At 40.5% G+C, this 23,905-nt stretch overlaps 1 protein-coding gene across 1 annotated transcript in view; it reads left to right on the forward strand.

Annotated features, from left to right (window-relative positions):
- Window positions 1-23,905, forward strand: part of ARID4B (AT-rich interaction domain 4B) — a 133,180-nt gene that overhangs the window by 16,974 nt on the left and 92,301 nt on the right. The window contains exon 2 of the mRNA XM_075267766.1: window positions 20,558-20,618. Within this exon, the coding sequence (XP_075123867.1) occupies window positions 20,613-20,618 (6 nt within the window). The 5' untranslated portion in view covers window positions 20,558-20,612. The remainder of the gene's footprint in view (window positions 1-20,557; window positions 20,619-23,905) is intronic.

Here is a 23,905-nt window from a genome sequence, read left to right on the forward strand (position 1 = left end):
TGTCCACAGGATAAAATATAAACACGCAGTCACAGGAAAAGACAAAAAAGGCTAGCGTCAGACGACGCGTTTCGGATCTTATATCCTTCTTCAAGGTCTGATCAAGACTGACAAAAAGCCTCCCCATTTATACCAGCATAAACAGATATAACACCTGCAATCAATATAAATCCATCTAAGCCGCTAGTGCTAGGTACAAATGGAGAGGTATTGCCAGCCTTTGTGTATACAAAACAAAAACAAAACACATAGACAACATGACATTTAAAAACATATGAAAAAATATATATACATATAAATGAGTTAATGAATAAAGGTATAAGAATGACATGGTCAATGTTTAATGGTATTTACAATTACTGTCGATTCTCGATACTTTGAAAGAAACAAAACGCAACATTAGAGCATGTCTGCATACCAGTATATGTTAGTATATATGCTGGTGTATACTAGTATATAAGCTGGTGAAAAAAAAAAGCCCATTCTGAAAAGAAACGATATATGCTGTTAAGTATGACAAGTTATACATATTACATATTAATACTTAGATTTACTGTTGATGTTCTTTTCAGAAGAAAAAGTTTGTCCCGTATTCAAATGATATTTAGTCACGTATTATTTGTTGTTTTTATTAGCTGGTCTACTATATGGGCATTTACCAGTAATAAAAATGGGTGCCTGACCTACATCTATCCATGCGCACATATTCAAATCAAGAATGAATGATCCTTCTAATATTGTTATCCACTCTTCAGTATGGCACAACAATTCAAACGCATCCATATTTGGATATTTCGATGCGTTGCCGATGTCCCTTTTCAGGAAAGAAAGATCTCCCATATTCACTAGGTGTTTGATCACGTGATGTTACTATCATACGTTCATTGGTCGAGATGGATGACTGTGTGGGCATTTGCCAATAGTAAAGATGGATGCCCGACCTGCATTCATCCATGTGCGCATGCTCCTATCGTGACCAAATTTCCTTCTCCATATGAAGTTGCTAGAATATCGTTGTTGATACTCTACTATAAGGTAAGTGAAATACAATGAATTAATGACCCAAAAGAAAGAAAAAAGGAGAAAACAAACAAGAAAAAAGATGAAAGATAATTACATGGTCCATCAGTAAATACTGAACAACGATATACATCGTTGTTCAAAGCTTATGCTGACTCCAAGTACCAGATAAAGGTATAAAATACTGTACAAAACCACTGTTAGACCATATTTATAGGAAAACTATACCAGATATAAATTTGCTTCTAAGATTTGTTTTAGACTGGGTAAATATAAGACACATCGTTCCTTTGATTGAGTCCTTTTGGATGACGAGTGCCTATTTTCCATATCCAAAAAACCTCTCTTATTCTTAAATGGTGTTCCCAATTTCCTCCTCTATGGGATTTACTAACTGCTTCAATGCCTTCATTAACTCATTTATATGTATATATATTTTTTCATATGTTTTTAAATGTCATGTTGTCTATGTGTTTTGTTTTTGTTTTGTATACACAAAGGCTGGCAATACCTCTCCATTTGTACCTAGCACTAGCGGCTTAGATGGATTTATATTGATTGCAGGTGTTATATCTGTTTATGCTGGTATAAATGGGGAGGCTTTTTGTCAGTCTTGATCAGACCTTGAAGAAGGATATAAGATCCGAAACGCGTCGTCTGACGCTAGCCTTTTTTGTCTTTTCCTGTGACTGCGTGTTTATATTTTATCCTGTGGACATGAAATAAAGCAAAGCTTTTTATTGGAGGAACTTTTGTTTCATTGCTGGATGATTTCTCGTACTATTTCCAGTACATATTACATCAGTCTTATTGAATCTGCCCCAGTGTTTAGCTTATTATAGGTATCACAATATGGTATAATTGAGCAGAAAAAAGGACAGCACTCTGCATTTACACCCTTTGAAATTATTTTATGTGTCTGCACCCACTGTGGCTACATTTTTAATGCGAGTAAAACTCCTCCCATTCTCAGGATTTATGGGGAACTCGACGGTCGGACTCCCTTGACCAGCAATTTATCCTCTATCCTAAGGAATGAAAAGAATAATTATCTTGATATACCGTATTTTTCAGACTATAAGACACACACTCCCCCCCCCCCCCCAAATCTGGGGAAAAATGAGGGTGCGTCTTATAGTCCGAATGTGGTAGAGATCGCCATGTTCCTGCCGCTGCAACTTCTATTGCCATCTATGGGACTTGCAATCAAATGATTGCATGTTCAAGCCACCTAGGGGGAAGGGGCAATAAAATAGTAAAAAAAAAAAAAAAAAGCTTTAAAAAAATAAAATAACTTCTAAATCACCTCCTTTCCCTAGAATACATATAAAAGTAGAAAATTACTGTGAAACACATTAGGAATCCCTGTGTCCGAAAATGCCCGCTCTACTGATATTTTTCAAACCGCCGTATTTTATTTTTTTTCACAGTTTTGCCTCTGATTTAAATAAAAGGTGATCTAAGCAATAGACATTCCCCAAAATAGTATAACTAAAAAGTACATCTGGCCCCGCAAAAAAAACGCTCTATGGATCTCCGTACAGCTGCAGGGTCACCTGTCAATGTGGCCTTGCAGCTGTTGCAAAACTACAACTCCCATATATTGAATATTTTTACCATTTTTTTTTAACCAAAATGTACGGGAGTAAGACAAAATCCTTCAAATGTATAGTGGACAGATGAGTTCAAGATTAGAACTTTTTGGTAAAGCACATCATTTTACTGTTTACCGAAAACTGAATGAGGCCTACAAAGAAAAGAACACAGTACTGTACCAACAATCAAACATGGTGGAGTTGTTTTGCTGCTGATGGCAATGGGTTCCTTGACTGTGTGCAAGGCATCATGAAATTTGAAAGTTAACAAAGGATTTTGTAGGGCCCAGTGTCAGAAAGCTGGTTTGCGTCCTAGGTCATGGGTCTTCCAGCAGGACAATGACTCCAAACATATTTTTAAAAAAACATCCAGAAATAGATTGAAACAAAGCGTTGGAGCATTCTGTAGTGGCCAGCAATGAGTCCATATCGAAATCCCATTGAACATTTGTGAAAAGTTGCTGTTGGGAGAAGGCACCCTTCAAATATGAGAGACCTGGAGCAGTTTGCCAAAGAAGAGTGGTTCAGAATTCTAGTTGAGAGAAAACTTGTTGATGGTTATAGGAAGCAATTGATTTAATTTTTTTTTTTTTCAAATATGTGCAACCAAATTTTAGGGTACCAGTAATTTTGTCCATCCCACTTTAACAGTTCTGTGTGACATTTATATAATTTTTGACTTTTTTTTGATCTATTTGTAAACATAACCTAATATTCGATATGCATTAAATGTCTAAAATATTTACATAGAGATTAAAAAGTTTTTCTATATGGAGACCACAAGGCCATTTAATATAGGTTAGCTGTCTTCATCTTCAAATTTGTCTACTTCCACTTTTGTATCTATAAATATACAGGTTGCTTCCCTGCCATCAGTAGTCACTACGACTTTTAGGAATCCAGGAATATTATCCTCAGATTCTGTTAGACGCTGGCCCGGTTTCATTTTTAGGTTCTTAGAGCATACAATTACAGAACAGAGGCGAGTGGGGTTGCACCAACGAGTGAACTCGTGTTCAATAATATCTAATCTCAACAGTGGGGAGGATGGTATGTAAATGTCTGGCCCAAAATTGATTTTTCATACTGATGATGTGAGTGAGCCACAGGTGGTTGCTGTAGGATCGCTATAATATGAGCAGACTGTCTGTAAACCCTTTGTCATTGTAATTATCAACTGGAATGATTCTGTAGCAATAGCTATGAGGCTGTCGGGGATCAGAAAACCTATGCTATACTCAATCAGAACCCTATGGTTATGCGTTTGAGGAAACCCAACAGAGGGCAATGAACAATTCATTGATCAGAGAAAAGGAGTTTAATGTTCTTTTCAATCAAATTCCGACCAAAGCCACCTTTTTTGTATTGCCAAAAGTCCACAGAAAGTGTTGACCTGAACCTGGCAATGATTTTACAAATAACATTAGCTTGTATGTGCATCAGATGTGGTCTCTCTCTGTTCCGATTTTGCAATCTTATCTCAGCATGACCCTATGGACATGATTACTGTGCTCCACTGGATTCATGTCACACTTACAACGCAGCCAGTTGGGATGTCGAGTCCTTATATACTAATACTATACACGTTTCGAATATTAAGGTGTGTAAGCACAACAGTTTTAGACACATTTTTGCAGCTTTCTGTGGCTCACTCATATAGCGTATATATGTTGGGCATGAATATTTAGTTATGCTTTGGATTTCTTATCTGTAGAAGGAGCTGTGGACAAGTTTCAAAATGCTGTTCCTTATTGGCATATATTTAAAATTTGTAGTTTTAAATCAATTTAAAATTTAAGTTTTATTAAATAGGTGGGCAATAGGGTATTGACAAATTGTAATTATGGATTTCTTTTTTTAACCTCTGACCTATTTTGAGCAGCAATATGGCACACACATTGTATACAGGTTTGACACTGTCTTTAATATAAAGCATCTGTGTGGATAAACAATATAAGCCCCAAGCAGGCTATAAGGGGTTAAACCAACATCAGCAATACTTTGCAAATTGTTAATTTCTAGAGATGAGCGAACACTAAAAAGTTCGAGGTTCGAAATTCGATTCGAACAGCCGCTCACTGTTCGAGTGTTCGAACGGGTTTCGAACCCCATTATAGTCTATGGGGAACATATACTCGTTAAGGGGGAAACCCAAATCCGTGTCTGGAGGGTCACCAAGTCCACTATGACACCCCAGGAAATGATACCAACACCCTGGAATGACACTGGGACAGCAGGGGAAGCATGTCTGGGGGCATAAAAGTCACTTTATTTCATGGAAATCCCTGTCAGCTTGCGATTTTCACAAGCTAACTTTTCCCCATAGAAATGCATTGGCCAGCGCTGATTGGCCAGAGTACGGAATTCGACCAATCAGCGCTGGCTCTGCTGGAGGAGGCGGAGTCTAAGATCGCTCCACACCAGTCTCCATTCAGGTCCGACCTTAGACTCCGCCTCCTCTGGCAGAGCCAGCGCTGATTGGTCGAATTCCGTACTCTGGCCAATCAGCGCTGGCCAATGCATTCTATTAGCCTGATGAAGTAGAGCTGAATGTGAGTGCTTAGCACACACATTCAGCTCTGCTTCATCGGGTTAATAGAATGTATTGGCCAATCAGCGCTGGCCAATGCATTCTATTAGCGTGAGCTGAGTTTGCACAGGGGTTCTAGTGCACACTCGGCTCTGCTACATCTGATGCACACTCGGCTCTGCTACATCTGACGCAGCAGAGCCGAGTGTGCATCAGATGTAGCAGAGCCGAGTGTGCATCAGATGTTGCAGAGCCGAGTGTGCATCAGATGTGTAATTGAGCAGAACTGGCTCAGCACTGCTAAGTCTCTGCATTCGCATAGGAATGCATTGGCCAGCCTTCGGCCAATCAGCGCTGGCTCTGCCAGAGGAGACGGAGTCTAAGGTCGGACCTGAATGGAGACTGGTGTGGAGCGATCTTAGACTCCGCCTCCTCCAGCAGAGCCAGCGCTGATTGGTCGAATTCTTTTTTTTTTTTTTTTTCTTATGGTAGAGTTGGAAGGGACCTCAAGGGCCATCAGGTCCAACCACCTGTGAATGCAGGTTTTCCTAAATCATCCCAGCTATATGTTTATCCAGATTCCGCTTGAAGATTTCCATTGATGGAGCGCCAACCACCTCCCGTGGCAGCCTATTCCACTCTCTCACTACCCTCACTGTCAGAAAGTTTTTCCTAATGTCTAATCTGTATCTCTTTCCCTTTAGTTTCATCCCATTGCTTCTTGTACTTCCTTGTGCTAATGAGAATAGGGTAGATCCCTCTGCACTGTGACTACCTTTCAGATATTTGTAGACTGCTATTAAATCTCCCCTCAGCCTTCTCTTCTGCAAACTAAACAATCCCAATTCTTTTAGCCGCTTCTCATAGGACATGGTTTGCAGACCTTCCACCATTTTGGTTGCTCTTCTCTGGACTTGCTCCAATATATCGATGTCTTTCTTGAATTGAGGCGCCCAGAACTGTACACAGTATTCCAGATGTGGTCTGACCAGGGAAGAGTACAGCGGAATAATGACCTCTCTTGATCTAGATTCAATGCTTGTCTTAATACATCCCAGAATTTTATTAGCCTTTTTTGCAGCAGCACCGCACTGTTGGCTCATGTTGAATTTGTGATCTACTATTATGCCTAAGTCCTTTTCCCCTATGCTATCACTTAGTTCTATTCCTCCCATACTATATATGTTTTTTACATTTCTGTTACCCAGATGTAGAACTTTGCATTTGTCCCTGTTAAATACCATTTTGTTCGCCTCAGCCCATTGTTCCAGTGTGTCTAAGTCCTTTTGAATACACTCTCTCTCCTCTCTAGTGTTGGCTATTCCTCCTATCTTCGTATCATCTGCAAATTTTATGAGTTCCCCAATAATTCCATCGTCCAGATCATTTATAAAGATATTAAAAAGTACTGGGCCCAGAACAGAGCCCTGCGGCACCCCGCTTTTGACTTTCTTCCAGTTCGATGTGTAGCCATTTAGTATTACTCGTTGTGCCCGATCATTAAGCCAGTTGTGAATCCACCTAACTGATTTTTTGTCAAAGCCATACTTAATCATTTTTTCAATAAGAAGGTTATGTGATACTTTATCAAATGCCTTACTGAAGTCAAGATATACTATGTCCATGGCATTCCCTTGGTCCAACCATTCAGTGATTTTGTTGTAGAAGGAAATCAGGTTAGTCTGACAAGATTTATTGGTCATAAAGCCGTGCTGGCTCTGGTTAATTAATGCCTTCCCATCCAGGTACCGAAGTAAATGTTCCTTGACAATTTGCTCAAAGATTTTTCCTGCTATCGAGGTCAGACTTACCGGCCTGTAATTTCCTGGATCGTCCCTTTTCCCCTTTTTGTAGATGGGGACAACATTTGCCCTTTTCCAATCTAAAGGGACCACTCCCGTTTCCCATGACTTACCGAAGATTATAGCAAGGGGTTCTGTTATTTCCTCTGCTATCTCTTTCAGGACTCTAGGGTGTAAATCGTCTGGTCCTGGGGACTTGGTTTCCTGTAATTTGGCTAAGTGCTCTCTTACCAGACCTTCGCTTATAGTCAGCTTGGAGTCCTCCTTCCCCTCATCTCCATCACCATTAATGTCGATATTTCCATTAGTTTCTTGGGAGAAGACGGATACAAAATATGAATTTAGTAGCTCCACCTGCTGTTCCACCATGTTAACTGTTTCTCCTTTGTCATTCTTCAGGACTCCAATGGTCTCCTTCACTTTTCTTTTGCTTTTAACATATCCCCAAAATCCTTTTACCTTACTCTTTGCCTCTTTTGCAAGCTTCAATTCGTGTTCAGCCTTAGCTCCTTTGATGCTTGTCTTGCAGAGTCTGCAGACTGCTGTGTACTCTTCCTTAGGTATAGTTCCCATCTTCCACTTTTTGTATGTTTCCTTTTTCCTTTTTAGCCGTACTCTGGCCAATCAGCGCTGGCCAATGCATTCTATTAGCCCGATGAAGTAGAGCTGAATGTGTGTGCTTAGCACACACATTCAGCTCTACTTCATCGGGCTAATAGAATGCATTGGCCAATCAGCACTGGCCAATGCATTCTATTAGCGTGAGCTGAGTTTGCACAGGGGTTCTAGTGCACACTCGGCTCTGCTACATCTGATGCACACTCGGCTCTGCTACATCTGATGCACACTCGGCTCTGCTACATCTGATGCACACTCGGCCCTGCTACATCTGACGCAGCAGAGCCGAGTGTGCATCAGATGTAGCAGAGCCGAGTGTGCATCAGATGTGTAGTTGAGCAGAACTGGCTCAGCACTGCTAAGTCTCTGCATTCGCATAGGAATGCATTGGCCAGCCTTCGGCCAATCAGCGCTGGCTCTGCCGGAGGAGGCGGAGTCTAAGGACGGACCTGAATGGAGACTGGTGTGGAGCGATCTTAGACTCCGCCTCCTCCAGCAGAGCCAGCGCTGATTGGTCGAGTTCCCTTACTCTGGCCAATCAGCGCTGTCCAATGCATTCCTATTGGAAAAAGTTTATGTCACAAAAATCACAATTACACACCCGATAGAGCCCCAAAAAGTTATTTTTAATAACATTCCTACCTAAATAAAGGTTATCCCTAGCTATCCCTGCCTGTACAGCTATCCCTGTCTCATAGTCACAAAGTTCACATTCTCATATGACCCGGATTTGAAATCCACTATTCGTCTAAAATGGAGGTCACCTGATTTCGGCAGCCAATGACTTTTTCTGATTTTTTTTCGATGCCTCCGGTGTCGTAGTTCCTGTCCCACCTCCCCTGCGCTGTTATTGGTGCAAAAAAAGCGCCAGGGAAGGTGGGAGGGGAATCAAATTTTTTTGTAGTTTGCCACGTGATGTTCGATTCGAATCGAACACATCGAACAGCCTGATATCTGATCGAACATGTGTTCGATAGAACACTGTTCGCTCATCTCTATTAATTTCTACTTTTTTACTTTTTTTTTTCTCAGTTGTAACTAATACAGAGACTGTAATGATAGAACACCATCTATTTCTGTATGTCCTAACAAAGTTTACATAGGATTCTCAACTTAGACTCCGTTTAAAGGGAATCTAAGACCTGTCCACCATATTCGGCACTGTTTTACAGAGCAGCTGTATCTTTAGAGCCATTGTTAAATACATTACATATATTTTATACATTAGCCTATAAGTATTTGTGTTTGTATAGGGTTTATGTTCATGTTCTGCTAGAGGTGAAGTAGTGGACAATTGTATACACAAAATTAATATGCTTTTGTCTCTGGACTTGCAGATTGTATAAACTTTTCACAGAAGGTATTGCCAGAATCGGCCAAGAGTTATACAGAAAACTTTTAGGCAGGTGTGGTAAATCCTGTGAAGTAAGAATACTTTCGAAAATAGAATTGCTGATAGAATATTTTTGTCAATAAACAAGTGAATGAATAAGGGGCCACACAGTGGCTCAGTGGTTAGCACTGCAGTCTTGCAGTGCTGGAGTCCTGGTGATCAAATCCCGCCAAGGGGAAAAAAACATCTGCAAGGAGTTTGTATGTTCTCCCCGTGTTCGCATGGATTTCTATCCCATATTCCAAAAAGACATACTGATAGGGAAAAAATGTACATTGTGAGCGCTATGTGGGGCTCACAATCTACATTAAAAAAACAAAAAAACGAACGAATAAAAGAGAAATCTAAATCAAATCAATACTTGGTGTAACCACCTTTCGTCTTTGAAACCGCATCAATCCTTTTAGGTACACTTGAAGAACTAATTTCAGATGTGGATTTACTGAAATCCTTCTTTCTCTTCATATAATCCCAGACAGACTTGATGAAATCATGGAGGCCGTAGCAATACTTCTACGACTCAGGCTACAAAGGACAGTCACACCAAGTATTGATGTTGTTTAGATTTTTACTCTCTAGTTCGTTCACTTAACTTTGTTAATTGACAAAAAAAAAAACTATTAACGTTTTTTAAACCATTCTTACTTTGTGGCATTCTGTTATGCCACAGGTCCTAGGAGACAATGGAAACTGTCTAGTAGCTGTGTTTCTATGTAACTGCCCCTATAACTAAAAATTGCATGTTTTCTTTTTTTGGGGGGACAAAAAAACTTGAGTCTTTAGTAGTTGATGCCTTTTTTAATGGCTAACTAATAATGATGACATATTACAACGTTTCAAAGCTCTGGGCTCCTTCTTCAGGTATATCTAAAAACAATTTCTGAAGGATGCATATTTATGTACAAAAGGACACTCAGGAATAGAATTCTAGGAGGAAGGGGGGAAGGTTATTGGTACATACAAATAAACAATTCATCAGTTTGCAATGTTCTTATCAGTTCAGAGAGTGTCTTTATGGATGTCTCATATGCATCCTTCAGAAATTGTTTTTAGATATGCCTGAAGAAGAAGCCCAGAGCTTCGAAACGTTGTAATCTTTCATCATTATTAGTTAGCCAGTAAAAAAGGTATCAACTACTGAAGACTCTCAAGTTTTTTGTTTTTTATATTTCCTACCCACTGGCTAACACCATACAAAAATAAACTTTTTTTTTTTTTTGTTGGGGGGGGGGGGGGGGGAGCTGTTTTTCTACACTGATGCCTAAAATCTATGCAACTATGAGGTTGTGTATATTTAATTTTTGCAGAAAACTGGCATAAAGGTGTCAATGGCCCTGTTCACTGCACAACCTCTTCATGCACCTTTGTTCAGGAGGTGATGAAAGTGGCATAATGATGCTACTTGATGTTGCAAGTGATATTTAAATGTTTGTTGCAAGTGGCATTTAAAAAGTAACAAATCTGAGGCCTGAGTTTTTTTTATGCAACAAGAATGACATAGGGGCTTAATACATCTGCTCTCTAGTGGTGTTGCCTAAATTCATTTTATCCCCTTAACGCTCTGTGCCATACTATTACGACGTTGCATCCTAATTGTCTATGCACATTACCCTTACGGAATCTATGCGCGATGTTCTAGTGATATTAGAGATTCCAGATTCAAGTCCCCTTGTAGGGCAAGAAAAAAGCTTAAAAACAAAAAATGTGAAAAGCGAAATATAAGAATATAATGAAATTTAAAATCCCCACCTTTACATTTAAAAAAAGCACATAACATTAACCATGTGCGTATAAGTTCCCACTATCATAAAATATTTATCCTGTGTGGTAAACTGGGTAAAAAAAAAAAACCCCGCAATACGCAAATTAATGTATTTTGGTCACCTCGCTTTTGCAACTAAAGAGCAACAAAACGGATGAAAAGTTATAGGCATTAGAATTCGTTGACCCCTGCAAAATCGCTAGTTTTCAAAAAGTGACTATATTTGTAAAAGTGGTAAAACATAATAAAATCAACATAAATTTGAGATCGCTGTAATCGTAATGACTCGCAGGACAATGTTACTATGTAATTTTTAATGTAGAATGAACACCTTAAAGGGATCCTATCATTGGATACCCTTTTTTTCTCGATAACACGTCGGAATAGCCTTAAGAAAGGCTATTCGTCTCCTACCTGTAGATGTCTTCTTCGCGCCGCCGTTCAGTAGAAAACCGGGTTTTCTTCGGTATGCAAATAAGTTCTATCGCAGCAATGGGGCGGGCCCCAGCGCTCAAACAGCACTGGGGGCGTCCCCAATGCTGCAAGAGAACTCTCCAGTGATGCCTCTATCTTCTTTAGGAACTCGCCTCTCTGCGCATCTTCTTCTGTCCTGGGTTTTCAATTTTCTAAGCCTCGGGCAGAGCCAACTGCGCATGCCTGGGCCACAAGAAAATGGCCGCTTACACAGCTTACAGTGTAAGCAGCCATTTTCTTATGGCTCGGGCATGCACTCTGCCCGAGGCCTAGAAAATTGAAAAGCCAGGATGGAAGAAGACGCACAGAGAGGCGGGTTCCTGAAGAAGATATAGGCATCGCTGAAGAGTTTTCTCGCAGCATTGGAGACTCCCCCAGTGCTGCGGGAGAACTCTTGTGCATACCGAAGAAAACCCGGTTTTCTACCGAACGCCGGCGCGGAGAACACATCTAAAGGTGGGAGAAGAATAGCCTTTCTTAAGGCTATTCTGACGTGTTATCAAGAAAAAAAGGGTATCCAATGATAGGATCCCTTTAAAACCAAAGTTAAAAAAATCGTTTTTTCCCATGGACCCCAAAAAACTTTAATTAAAAGTTTAATCAAAACATATGTACCCCAATATGGTGCCAAAAGAAAGTACAATTCGTCACACAAAGAATAAGCCCTCACTTAGCTATGTCCACAGAAAAATAAAAAAGTTATGAATTTTGGAAGGCAGGGAAGGAAAATATGAAAAAGTCAACCAAGCATTAATGTACAAACTACTCTGTGTCCTTAAAAGGTTAAAGTGTAACTAAAGTTTCAGACAACTTTTGATTTTTCTGGCAGGATGTGTCATTAATACACTTTATGTACTTTATATCTCGTACTTACGGTAATAAAATGTAGATTATCACTGGTTGAAAACACAGTCAGGGTTGGGGTATTTATATTCTGTGTACATAGTGAGAAGTAGCTCCCAGTATAGGAGCAAAGGAAAGAGTACAAAAATAAAAATGCAGGATTTCACAGAAAGGAGCCAAAATTTTTAATAGCATAATAACACAAATACTGCCAAAAAATTAAAAGTTGTCATGTGTTGGGCTATATGCTGATGGTAGTGTCATGCTCAGGGCCTTTTTTGTACTGTAAGTGACGAGCCTATCACAGAGAAACTTCTGGCCATGTTGCGTTCATGGAATTTATCTAACCACAAGTTACAGTACTGTGATGTTTCTGTTATTAAATTCCAATTTAACCATACAATTACCTTGAAGGCTAATTTCCAGGAACACTGTGCTCATTATCTTGTTTGCTTGCAATAGATGCAAGTTCATGTAACTGTACTTGCACTTTACAATTCGAAATACTATTGTAGATTTTTTTTCTACAACTTTCAGTGTAGTTTATCCATAACTGTGGCCATAATAACGTTTCTTTTAACAATGTTGTACAGTATAAAGGTTAAGTAAATGACAAAGACAAGTTGGCCATCGGTCTAAGACTTGGTTAGTCCTGCTCTACTGGTTGTCCATCAACATCTGCTGTTTTGTTTTTGGTAAGTGGTGCCAAATGTGTTTTGCAGCTGCTTTTCTCTCTGCCTAAGCTGGGGACTGCTTCACCGACAGCTATCTTTTGTTTATGGTTACAATAAACATTTTTGGACACATCCTAGTGAGGCTCTTAAAGAAATGTTTTCATCTCCACAATCAAAAATTCAGAGCTTTATTTTTCCATCAATCTAGTCATATGAGGGCTTATTACCGTATATACTCGAGTATAAGCCGACCCGAATATAAGCCGACCCCCCTAATTTTACCACAAAAAACTGAGAAAACTTATTGACTCGAGTATAAGCCTGGGGGGGAAATGCAGCAGCTACTGGAAAATTTCAAAAATTAAAATGGCCGGAGTTTCTGAGTGCAGTAGTTGCTTGGAAAGGGGAGGGGGTGTTTTGGTTGTCTGTCTGCCCCTTCCCTGAGCTTCAGGACTGGGTTTCTTCTCCCCCCACTTGGAATTCAGTCTGGCTGACTATAGGGTATCTGCAGTGCTTCTATAAACCCCTTCCCGACGGAACAGGAGCTCTGCAGATCTCCTATATTCAGTAGACCGGGCACTGTCAGACACAGGGATACCTAATGTGTTTGTGTTTCACGGTCATTTTCTACTTTTGTGTGTATTCTAGGAAAAGGAGTGTTTTAGAACTGTTATGTTTTTAAAATCTTCTTTTTTTTTTCTTTTGCACTATTTTATGGGAGATTCTATACATTAATATTGTGGCCGATCATAGACCCTCCCTCCTAAAAAAAAAAAAAAAAAAAAAAAAAAAAAAAAAATTTTGCTGACTCGAGTATAAGCCGAGGGGGGCTTTTTCAGCACAAAAACTGGGCTGAAAAATTCGGCTTATACTCGAGTATATACGGTATGTGCTTGGAAAATTATTTTAGGGGTTTCTTTTTTTTCTGAAGCTCACTCTGCATGAATGACGTGGTAACTATTACAGGTTTTGTCATATTTTACTACTTTTAGTAATTAAAATGAAGTTGCCTAGGGACGCCATATACCGTACTTGTGTAATTTTCTAGACAACAAAAAACACTACTATTTGTACGTTGTCTTTATTTGTTCACTGAATCACAAGGGGACTCAAACACGGGATAACTTAAACTCCCTTTATAATACTTGGCTGAGGTGGTAAAAAGTTCACCTTAATTCATAAACATAACAAAACTGTTTTGTCAACCAAGTTAAATCCCGAATAGATTATTACCAACACTGCATGTTTGTTAATGCTGTACATGTTAACGCTCAGATGTGGTGTACTGTGAGGGGGAGCGTTCCTTATGAAGAACGCCCCCCACACAGTACTAGTCTAGAAACGCCCTTCTGACACTGTAGAGCTACGGTACCAGCACCAATAGCTCTATAGTGGGGGCTCAGAATGGGAAAGCAGATAATGCACTGAATTCAGCGCACTGTTGGCTTTCTAGCGGTGTATTACACCACATATGCCCAGAGGACGTGAAAGGTCCTCTAAGATTTCACCTTTCTTTATTAAAAGCAGGGATTATCTATAGCAAGTCCAGAAGGCCAACCACAATAGTAACATACCAAAAGTCCCATAGACGGTAATACATTTGTATTGCAGTCCATGGGACTAGCAATCAAACCCACTAGGTGTCTATCAATAACCTCCTGGCTGTGATCTGAAGTGCTTATGCTCTGCTAGAAATCTACAGTAATGTACAACATGGCGTAATTGTTTGGTTGTTTTTTTTTTGTTTTTTTTTTGCAATATATGATTTTGGTGTTAAGGGGGAATTTCAAATCTAAGCGAGATAGAAGATTATGGGAATATAAACTCATGACCACCTTTGATACATTCCAGACTGGGTTAAATCTGTCTCATGGTATTATGTCATTTAACAACTAGGCATCACATCACTAATCAAAGGGACAATAAAAACTCAGAGAGCCATCCTGTGAACTGATGATAATTTGTATTTTATATTATTTATTTCTGTGTGTACTGCTTTCCATCACTTGTCACTTGATTCCTCTGCCCTTTTTGTGTCTAAATATGCTTGCCTTCACATATTGTGTCATACCATGCCTGATGAAGAGGCCGAGTAGTCTCGAAAGCTTGCAATCTGTCATCATTTCTGTTAGCCATTAAAAAGATATCAACTACTGAAGGCTCAATCTTTATATTTCAAACTATTGACTTATAAGTATATGAGTAAAAATGGCATAATGACCCATTTATTTCTATGGCCCCATACATACATCAATAGCTGTTATGGCTCATGTGTTTTGTTTTTTTTGTTTGTTTGTTTTTTTGGCTTTTCAATACATCGTATAAAATATTAAATGAGGCAAAATAAAGCACTATTTGTGCCCCAGAAAATAAGCTCTTAAACACCTGTGAACTGAAAAATATTAAAGCTATAGCTTTTGGAATGTGGTTATGAAAATGAAAAATTTAATATTTGCTACAGTAGGGAAGGGTTTATTGTAAACCCTCTGATTTTACAATGTAATGTGCAGTGGAGCAAATGCCCACGATCAGAGTCCAATCTGATCGTGAACAGTGCAGGCCAGGATCCCCTTTCTCCATGAAGTCAAACAACTCCCCATACCTTTCTTGTTGCAGGCTGGCTCCTGAGCGGCAAGATCGTGGGAGCTGACCTGTTCCCATGGCAGCTGGAAGCTTCCAGTCCTGGTATGACCAGCTTCCAGTCTATGACCAGCCACAATAGTAACATACCAAAAGTCCCATAGACGGTAATACATTTGTATTGCAGTCTATGGGACTTGTAATCAAACCCACTAGGTTCAAGCCCACTAGGGGAGCTCATAAAATAGTTATAAAAAAAAAAGTTAAAAGAAAATCAAAAACTTAAGTTGAAATTGCTCCCCTTTCCCTAGAATAGATATAAAACATATTACTATGAAACACATTAGGTATCCCTGTGTCCGTAAATGCCCAGTCTACAAACTTATAACGATATTTTTTCCATATAGTGAAAATAGAAAAGTTATGGGGTTTCGAAGCTGGGGAGACATAAATGAAAATGAATAAAATAATGATTCCTCATGGCATCTACAGCGCCTACAGGATGCAGGGCACTGCTAGTGTAATAGTTATACACCTGTACTAGGGTCAAAGAGTACTGGACTTCTAGAATAGATATAAATTGCCAATCTTGGCAAAAGCCCTATATGATAGCCTTCCTGAAACGTGTAAGGATCAGCAGTGTTCCTCCATAATGTAGTGATAACAGCCAGCCAAATAGAAATGAAGAGTCAGTTTGATCAGAGGATACTACGTCCTATGGAGGATACTATGGCCTAGTGCCACACCAATCATATATGAGCACTGATGAATAATATTAAAACTTAACCTTTACCATAGACCACTAAAAACACATACATCAGTATAATACAAAAAGTGAAGATTCCTCACTGATATAGCATAAACAACATAAATGAGGAAACAGCCGGTAGCAGATAGACATCACAGGGTATATATATTGCTTCAGTCTTACCCCATCAGACGTCTTCATATGGTCCTAGAATACCTTAATTTCCACTTCTAAGTTTCATGACCATTGCCATGTTCTTAAGTCAGATGTGAGGATGCTGTACGTTGATGGTAGGATAGATCCATTAAGTATATCCATTCATACCCTTGACCGTGGGTATTGATTTAGCCTATGCACCACTGTGTTAGGCTCCGGCTTGGAGGTGCTTTATCTGATCTCAGGCTTTTGTTTGATATGTTTACAAGATTAGAACTAGGTCCCCTGATGAGAGGCACACAAGCCCCTCAAAACGCGTAGGGTTGAGAAGGGTTAAATTCTTTTGAGGTAGAGCTCTATCTCTCCCCCAGTTTCATATACACCCTTCATCTGCCCCCAGTTTCATGTCCCCTCCATCTCTGCCCCCAGATTCATGTCCCCCTTCCATCTCTGCCCCCAGATTCATGTCTCCACATCTCTGCCCCCAGTTTCATGTCCCCCTCCATCTCTGCCCCCAGATTCATGTCCCCTCCATCTCTGCCCCCAGATTCATGTCGCCCCAGATTCATGTCCCCCCTCCATTTTTGCCCCCAGATTCATGTCCCTCCATCTCTTCCCCCAGATTCAAGTCCCCCCATCTCTGCCCCCAGATTCATGTCCCCCCTCCATCTCTGCCCCCAGATTCATGTCCCCTCCATCTTTGCCCCCAGATTCATGTCCCTCCATCTCTGCCCCCAGATTCATGTCCCCCATCTCTGCCCCCAGATTCATGTCCCCCATCTCTGCCCCCAGATTCATGTCCCCCCATCTCTGCCCCCAGATTCATGTCCTCTCCATCTCTGCCCCCAGATTCATGTCCCCCATCTCTGCCCCCAGATTCATGTCCCCCCATCTCTGCCCTCAGATTCATGTCCCCTCCATCTTTGCCCCCAGATTCATGTCCCCTCCATCTTTGCCCCCAGATTCATGTCCTCTCCATCTCTGCCCCCAGATTCATGTCCCCACATCTCTGCCCCCAGTGTCATGCCGTCCTCTCCATCTCTGCCCCCAGTGTCATGCCGTCCTCTCCTTCATCTGCCCCCAGATTCACGTTCCACCTCCACATTAAACTTACCTTCTCCTCCGCTCCCTCGCTGCTCTCTGCGCGCCTCTCTCGCTGACACATGCGGCGAAGCGAGGAGCTGACCTGTGTCAGCTCCTCGCTTTGCCGCTGCCGCCGGCTCCTCTACAAGCCAGGAGCGGCAGCGGCAAAGCGAGGAGCTGACACAGGTCAGCTCCTCGCTTCAGCCGCATATGTGTCAGCGAGAGAGACACGCAGCGGCGAAGCGAGGAGCTGACCTGTGTCAGCTCCTTCCTTCAGCCGCATGTGTCAGCGAGAGAGGCGCGCAGCGGTGAAGCGAGGAGCCGACCTGTGTCAGCTCCTTGCTTCAGCCGCATATGTGTTCAACTCAGATCTGCGTCCTCTGGACGCAGATCTGAGTTGAAATCAGGACATACCTCCCTCCAACCGGGACCGCGGGACATGTCACCCAAATCGTGACTGTCCCGCGGAAATCGGGACGGTTGGGAGGTATGAAGTTATAATATTATCAGTGCTTATATGTAATGATTGTGATATTCTGGTGGTGTGGTGCACCTCAGCTGGGAGCTTATACCATCTTTTGTACCCGTTTGCTGTTATATATCCTAGTGCCACGCCAACAGATCCGAAGGGCTAATATTCAGGTTGAACCATAAAGGAGGAACAGAATGACATCTAGAATATGTTCATAACACCCTAGGTGTTTCTCTATAATCAGAGGTCTGATGTATTAGTAGTGAATATTGCGGATAAATTGCACCATAGTCATTCATTGGTGGTGCAGTGTGGCCGCTCCTGATGTCGGCTTTAACTAAACTGAAACTTCGTCTCCTTTAATAGGAGCTCAAACCCCAACCACATCCGGAGAAGAGACGATCCCTAATTTAGCCCTACCACCTAGGATGCAGTACAATAAGCACCTACCTCCCCCATCTGAGGCCCACCTCCAGCCTTCATGCAGACCTGAATGGAGACTGTGAACGGCTGCATGACATTGCCCCTCAGGGCTCAGAGGAAGCATCCACCAATCTTTGGGGAGAGTGTGACTTCATGTCATTGGAATGGAGGACACTGTGTAAACAACTGTCCTTCAAGTACAGAATTTTTATGTTGCTGAATCGTATACTACAGAGCTCCTTACATAATTGTAGCCAGGGGAAAATGAATAAGTAGGAATTAGGGTAAAAGGCCTACGACAGCTCACATCTGGATAAATTTGTCACTATTTCTGCCACAAAAGTGGTATACAAGACAGGGAATATGACATGGTCAATAGCACCACCCACGTAAAAGACAGGGAAAATGGCATGGCCCTGCTCCAGTATTTTATAGGGACTCTTAATGTGTCACAAATGAGACCATGTTGGTACTCAAGCAAAGTGTAAGAGAAGCAAATATAGTGTTAATGAGCTGTGGAAATATGGGCCACAAAATGTAGGTGTATACGATGACAATGTTGGACTATAAAACACCAAAGCCACCAGTCATCCATGATAAAGTCTATATAATTAATAGCATGACAGAAGAATAATAACAGAATAATAGCCCAACCACTGAAGTCCAGCATTAAGACCATACAGCTGCATAGTTTTTAGCCTAAAGATACATTGCCTTTTTTTTGCACAAAAGACAGTAATTCCAGTCTCCAAACTTTTTTAGGGGTCATATATATTCAACTGCCTGGAACATCAAGCCTGGGATGTCACCATGATACATTTGCGTAAATTTTCTGGCTAATGTCTTGTCTCTTTGTTAATATTAAAGACTTTACCACAAAAAAACTGGGAAAACTTATTGACTCGAGTATAAGCCGAGGGGGGGAAATGCAGCGGCTACTGGAAAATTTCAAAAATTAAAATGGTCTGAGTTTTTGGTTTCAGTAGGTGCTGGGGAAGGGGAGGGGATGTTTTGGTTGTCTGTCTACCCTTTCCCTGAGCTTGAGGACTGTTTTTTTTTTTTTTTTCGTTTTTTTTCCCCCCACTTGGAATTCAGCCTGGCTGAATATAGGGTATCTGCAGTGCTCCTATTAACCCCTTCCCGACGGAACAGGAACACTGCAGATACCCTATATTCAGTAGACCGGGCACATTCAGACACAGGGATACCTAATGTGTATGTGTTTCACAGTCATTTCCTACTTTTATATGTATTCTAGGGAAAGGAGGGATTTAGAACTTTTATTTACTTATTTTATTTACTTTATTTTTTTATTATATTTTTTAAATCTTCTCTTTTTTTCACTATTTTATGGGAGATTCTATACATTACTATTGTGGCTGGTCATAACTTTTTTTTTTTGCTTGACTCGAGTATAAGCCAAGGGGGGCTTTTTCAGCACAAAAACTGTTTATACTCAAGTATATACGGTAGTTTTATTTACATTTTAACATATCTAAAACTGTGCAAAAAAAAAATTTCTGAAAAGCTGCCAATTTCTGACATTATTTTTTTTTTTAATTGAAAAATATTACAGGAAAAATATTTTTATATGTTTGTAACCGGACATTTTCAGACACAGGGTTACCGAATGTGTATGTGTTTCTCTGTAATTTTTAACTGTTATATGTATTCTTGGGAAAGAGGGGTGACTTTTTTTTTTTATTGCATTTAATAGACCCCCTAGGGGTTTTGAGTTTCAGAAAGTCTGATCACTGAACATGTTAGCCAGTAGTTTTTACTGCAAAGTGAATGCTGTAAAATGAAACCTAAGAATTTGCTAAGTTTTGCAAAACATCATATGGTATATTACCATATTTCATGTAGGTTTCATACTATGTTGACAGAAGTTATGATTCTTGGAATTTAGGCAAAAACGTTTCCAGAGATGAAAAGAGAATTTTTTTGTGATAGTGTAATAAACTATGCTTACATGTATGTTTTTTTTTTTTTTTTTTTGGAACAACACTAACATGATACATGTGCACAATAGAAACAATGTTGCATAAAAGTCGAAGACTAGGTTCACCTCTGCATCAGACAAAAAAAAGTTCTGCAAGTCTGAATTTTTCGTTCGTTGATTAAATTTTTGCAGAATGGACATCCAACGGATTCCATTATAGTAAACTGGGTCCACTGAGCACCATTGATGTCTGCTATTTTATCAGTCCATGTGTCCATTATTCTGGTCTGACACAGATGTGAACATAGCATCACATTAACATTAAATTTTCATTACATTGTCTTCATATTAGCATTCCAAATGTTTTCAACCATCATGTACCAATGTTATTTTGCAGTGTTACAATTTTTTTTTCCTTAACTTGTCATTTCTTGCATGACAGGTCTAAGACTGGAACCTTGAAAATCCAACAAACGTTTTCTGAACTTGCAGTAATTATGAAGGTATGTATCAAATCTTTCCTTTTGACAATATCATATTTTAGTATGTGTTTAACGTGATGTTAGCACATATTATAAACTAATTAATTAATGTATTTTTTGAGCCTGCAAAATATTTTAATTCATTTGTTTATAAATGGTTAAAGAGATTCTATCATTTAGAAAAGTGATTTTGAGGTAAGCATATGCCTGAATAGCCTTTAAAAAGCTATTCAGGTGCTGCCTCCAGTTTTGCCAAAGAACCCCCAGTTTTTATTAACAAATATAACAAATATAATTCAAATGATGCTCACCGAGCACCCTGGGCGTTCCCCAGGGCCAGCGAGCATCCCCATGTCATACCTCTGAAACACCCCTCCATTGCTTGTACTCCAAAAGACCTCCTCCTCCACACGTCCTGTAGGGCCTATATCTTCTGTAGTCTCACTCCGGGCGGTTGAAACCCCATGCATGTGCATTAATGCTCCGTTTTGAGCGGTACTGCGCATGCCTGAGTGCCAATTTGTTGTAGATCGTGCAGTTCTCTACATAATGGCGCTCGGGCATGCGGAGTACCGCTCAGAACAGAGCATTACTGCGCATGCACAGGATTTCAACAACCCGGAGCGAAACTACAGAAGATTTAGGCGGTGGAGGTCAGGTCTTTTGGCGTACAAGCAACGGAGGAGCGTTTCAGAGGTATGATGCGGGGTCCTCGCTGGCCCTGGGGAAAGCCCAGGGTGCTCGGTGAGCATCATTTGCATATATTAGTTACCTGTTTTTACTAAAAACTGGGGGGTCTTTAGCAGAACTGGAGGCAGAACCAGAATAGCCTTGAACTAACATGCTATCATCAGTTCAGCCAAGTTGCCTTCAGGCCAATAAATCAAAGTTTTAGGCTGAACTCTGCTGTGTTAAACCAGCCTTAGGCTAGATTAATATGAATGAGGTGCACTTGAGGGCTACCCATAGAGATGAGTGAATAGTATTCGATCGAATACTAGTATTTAGTGTTGAGCGAATAGTATTTGAAACTATTCGTCGAATACCTCGCTCCCATAGGAGTGCGTGGAAGCGGCCGAACACCAAGGGGTTAAGCACAGTGAATATTTGACGGCCGCTAACACGCATTCCTATGGGAGCGAGGTATTCGACGAATACTATTCGCTCAACACTAGTAGTATTCGATCGAATACTGTCATTCATCCCCCATATTTCAGTCTACGGAGGTATTCATGAAAACGGACAAAAATAGGACATGACCTATATTTTACCGGTACATTACAACTGGCCATCAAAATAATGGTCATGTACATAGCCCCCATTCATTGATATTTAATGCTTTGGCGTTGCATGGCCATTAATAACTTGTGTAAATGTAGCTTTAGGCTAAAGCCCCATGTTGCAGAAAAGTAGCTTTTTATGTTGCAGATTTTGCTGTTTTTGTTTAGGAGTAGATTCAGCAAAAGGCACAAGTGTAAGTTTTTCATTTATATTTTCCATTCTCTTTGTAACCAAATTTGGTTTAAAAATCTGCAGCAAAATCTACAACAAAAAAACACAGCTTTTCTGCAACGTCCGGAGAAGGCTAATATTTTGTTTAGCCTTTATTAGTAGGTGATGATAAGTTACCTTTTTCTTGGCTGGATTTTGTACAGAGTTTTTGTGCAGACTCCACAGTGATCTGCACTAAGCTACAGCATAATTCAAGTGAACTGAATTCACACCTTGCAGTAGAAACCAAAGTATAAAGCTATTTAAAACCTTTGGTATTGCAAAATGAAAATCCTGTGTATGTCTAGATTTCCTGTGGACCTCTCAGCAGCAAACCTACCTCGTGTGAGTTTATAGTCCATGGTCCGGATACTGGAAGTATTTTAGACTTTGTGGCTACAGATGGAAATGCATTAGTTTTTAGGGTTTTTTTGTAATATAAATGGAAAGTTAAAAAAAAATAAAAATAAAAATTACCAAAATTTGTTTAATATAAAAACTTGAATTAAGCAGTCTTTCTTATATCACATGGCATGGCAGACTGGTCTGATTATGGAAGTCTTCTTGCCTGTGACTGTATATTTAGCAAAAGTGAACCTTAGAGCTAAAAGAATCTAGAAATCAAACCCAATCTGCAGTCTTTGAGATGCTTTACAGTTATGGGAAGAAAGCTGTCAATGGGTGACAGGAGTCCCTGGGGAGCTCATAAAGACACTGGACTACTAGCACTGAACACTAGCATTGTGCTGTAGCTAATAAACCATGTAAGCTTTTCCCTCCAAAAAAATGTGCCTTATAGATATACAAGCAACACACCATCAAAATCAGTCTTCTCACTACTTCATAATGCCCTAATAAAGGGCTGTAGAAACATGGTGAGAGATTACCTTTAAAGGTATTATGTCGATTAAAAATAAAAAAAAATATTATTATTTTTTTTAAAGTAGTAAATTGGTCACAGGTCAATTAATCACAGTACCTGAAAGCACTTTTATGATTATTTGGATATGAATAAAACTGTGATTTATATGGAAATGAGGCTCTTAAAGGGATCCTATTATTGGATGCCCTTTTCTTCTGACTAACACATAGGCGTAGCCTTAAGAAAGGCTATTCTTCTCCTATCTTTAGATGTCTTCACTGCGCCACCATTCGATAGAAATCCGGGTTTTCTTCGGTATACAAATTAGTTCTCGCGCAGCACTGGGGCACGGTCCCCAGCGCTCAAACAGCACTGGGGGCTTCTCCAGCAAATGCCTCCATCTTCTTCTGGAACGCACTCTCCCTGCGTCTTCTTCCGTCCTGGGTTTCAATCTTCTAGGCATGCACAGTCAACTCTGCCATGCACATGCACACGACCACAAGAAAATGGCCGCTTACACCAGCTTACTATGTAAGCGGCCACAAGAAAATGGTCGCTTACACAACTTACTATTCAAGCGGCCATTTTCTTGTGGCCGTGGGGGCATGCGCAGTCGGCTCTGCTTGAGGCCCGATGACAGAGCCGACTGCACATGCCTAGAAGGTGGAAACCCAGGACAGAAGAAGATGCAGGGAGAGGGCGTTCCAGAAGAAGATGGAGGCGACGCTGGAGAGTTCTCTCGCAGCACTGGGGACACCCCCAGTGCTGTTTGAGCGTTGAGGACCGCCCTCAGTGCTGCGATAGAACTCATTTGCATACTGAAGAAAACCCAGATTTCTACTGAACGGTGGTGCGGAGAAGACATCTATAGGTAGGAGAAGAATAGCCTTTCTTAAAGCTATTCCTATGTGTTAGTCAGAAAAAAGGGTATCCAATGATAGGATCCCTTTAATCT

The sequence above is a fragment of the Leptodactylus fuscus genome, chromosome 3 (assembly GCF_031893055.1).
Source record: "Leptodactylus fuscus isolate aLepFus1 chromosome 3, aLepFus1.hap2, whole genome shotgun sequence".
Lineage (NCBI taxonomy): Eukaryota > Metazoa > Chordata > Amphibia > Anura > Leptodactylidae > Leptodactylus > Leptodactylus fuscus.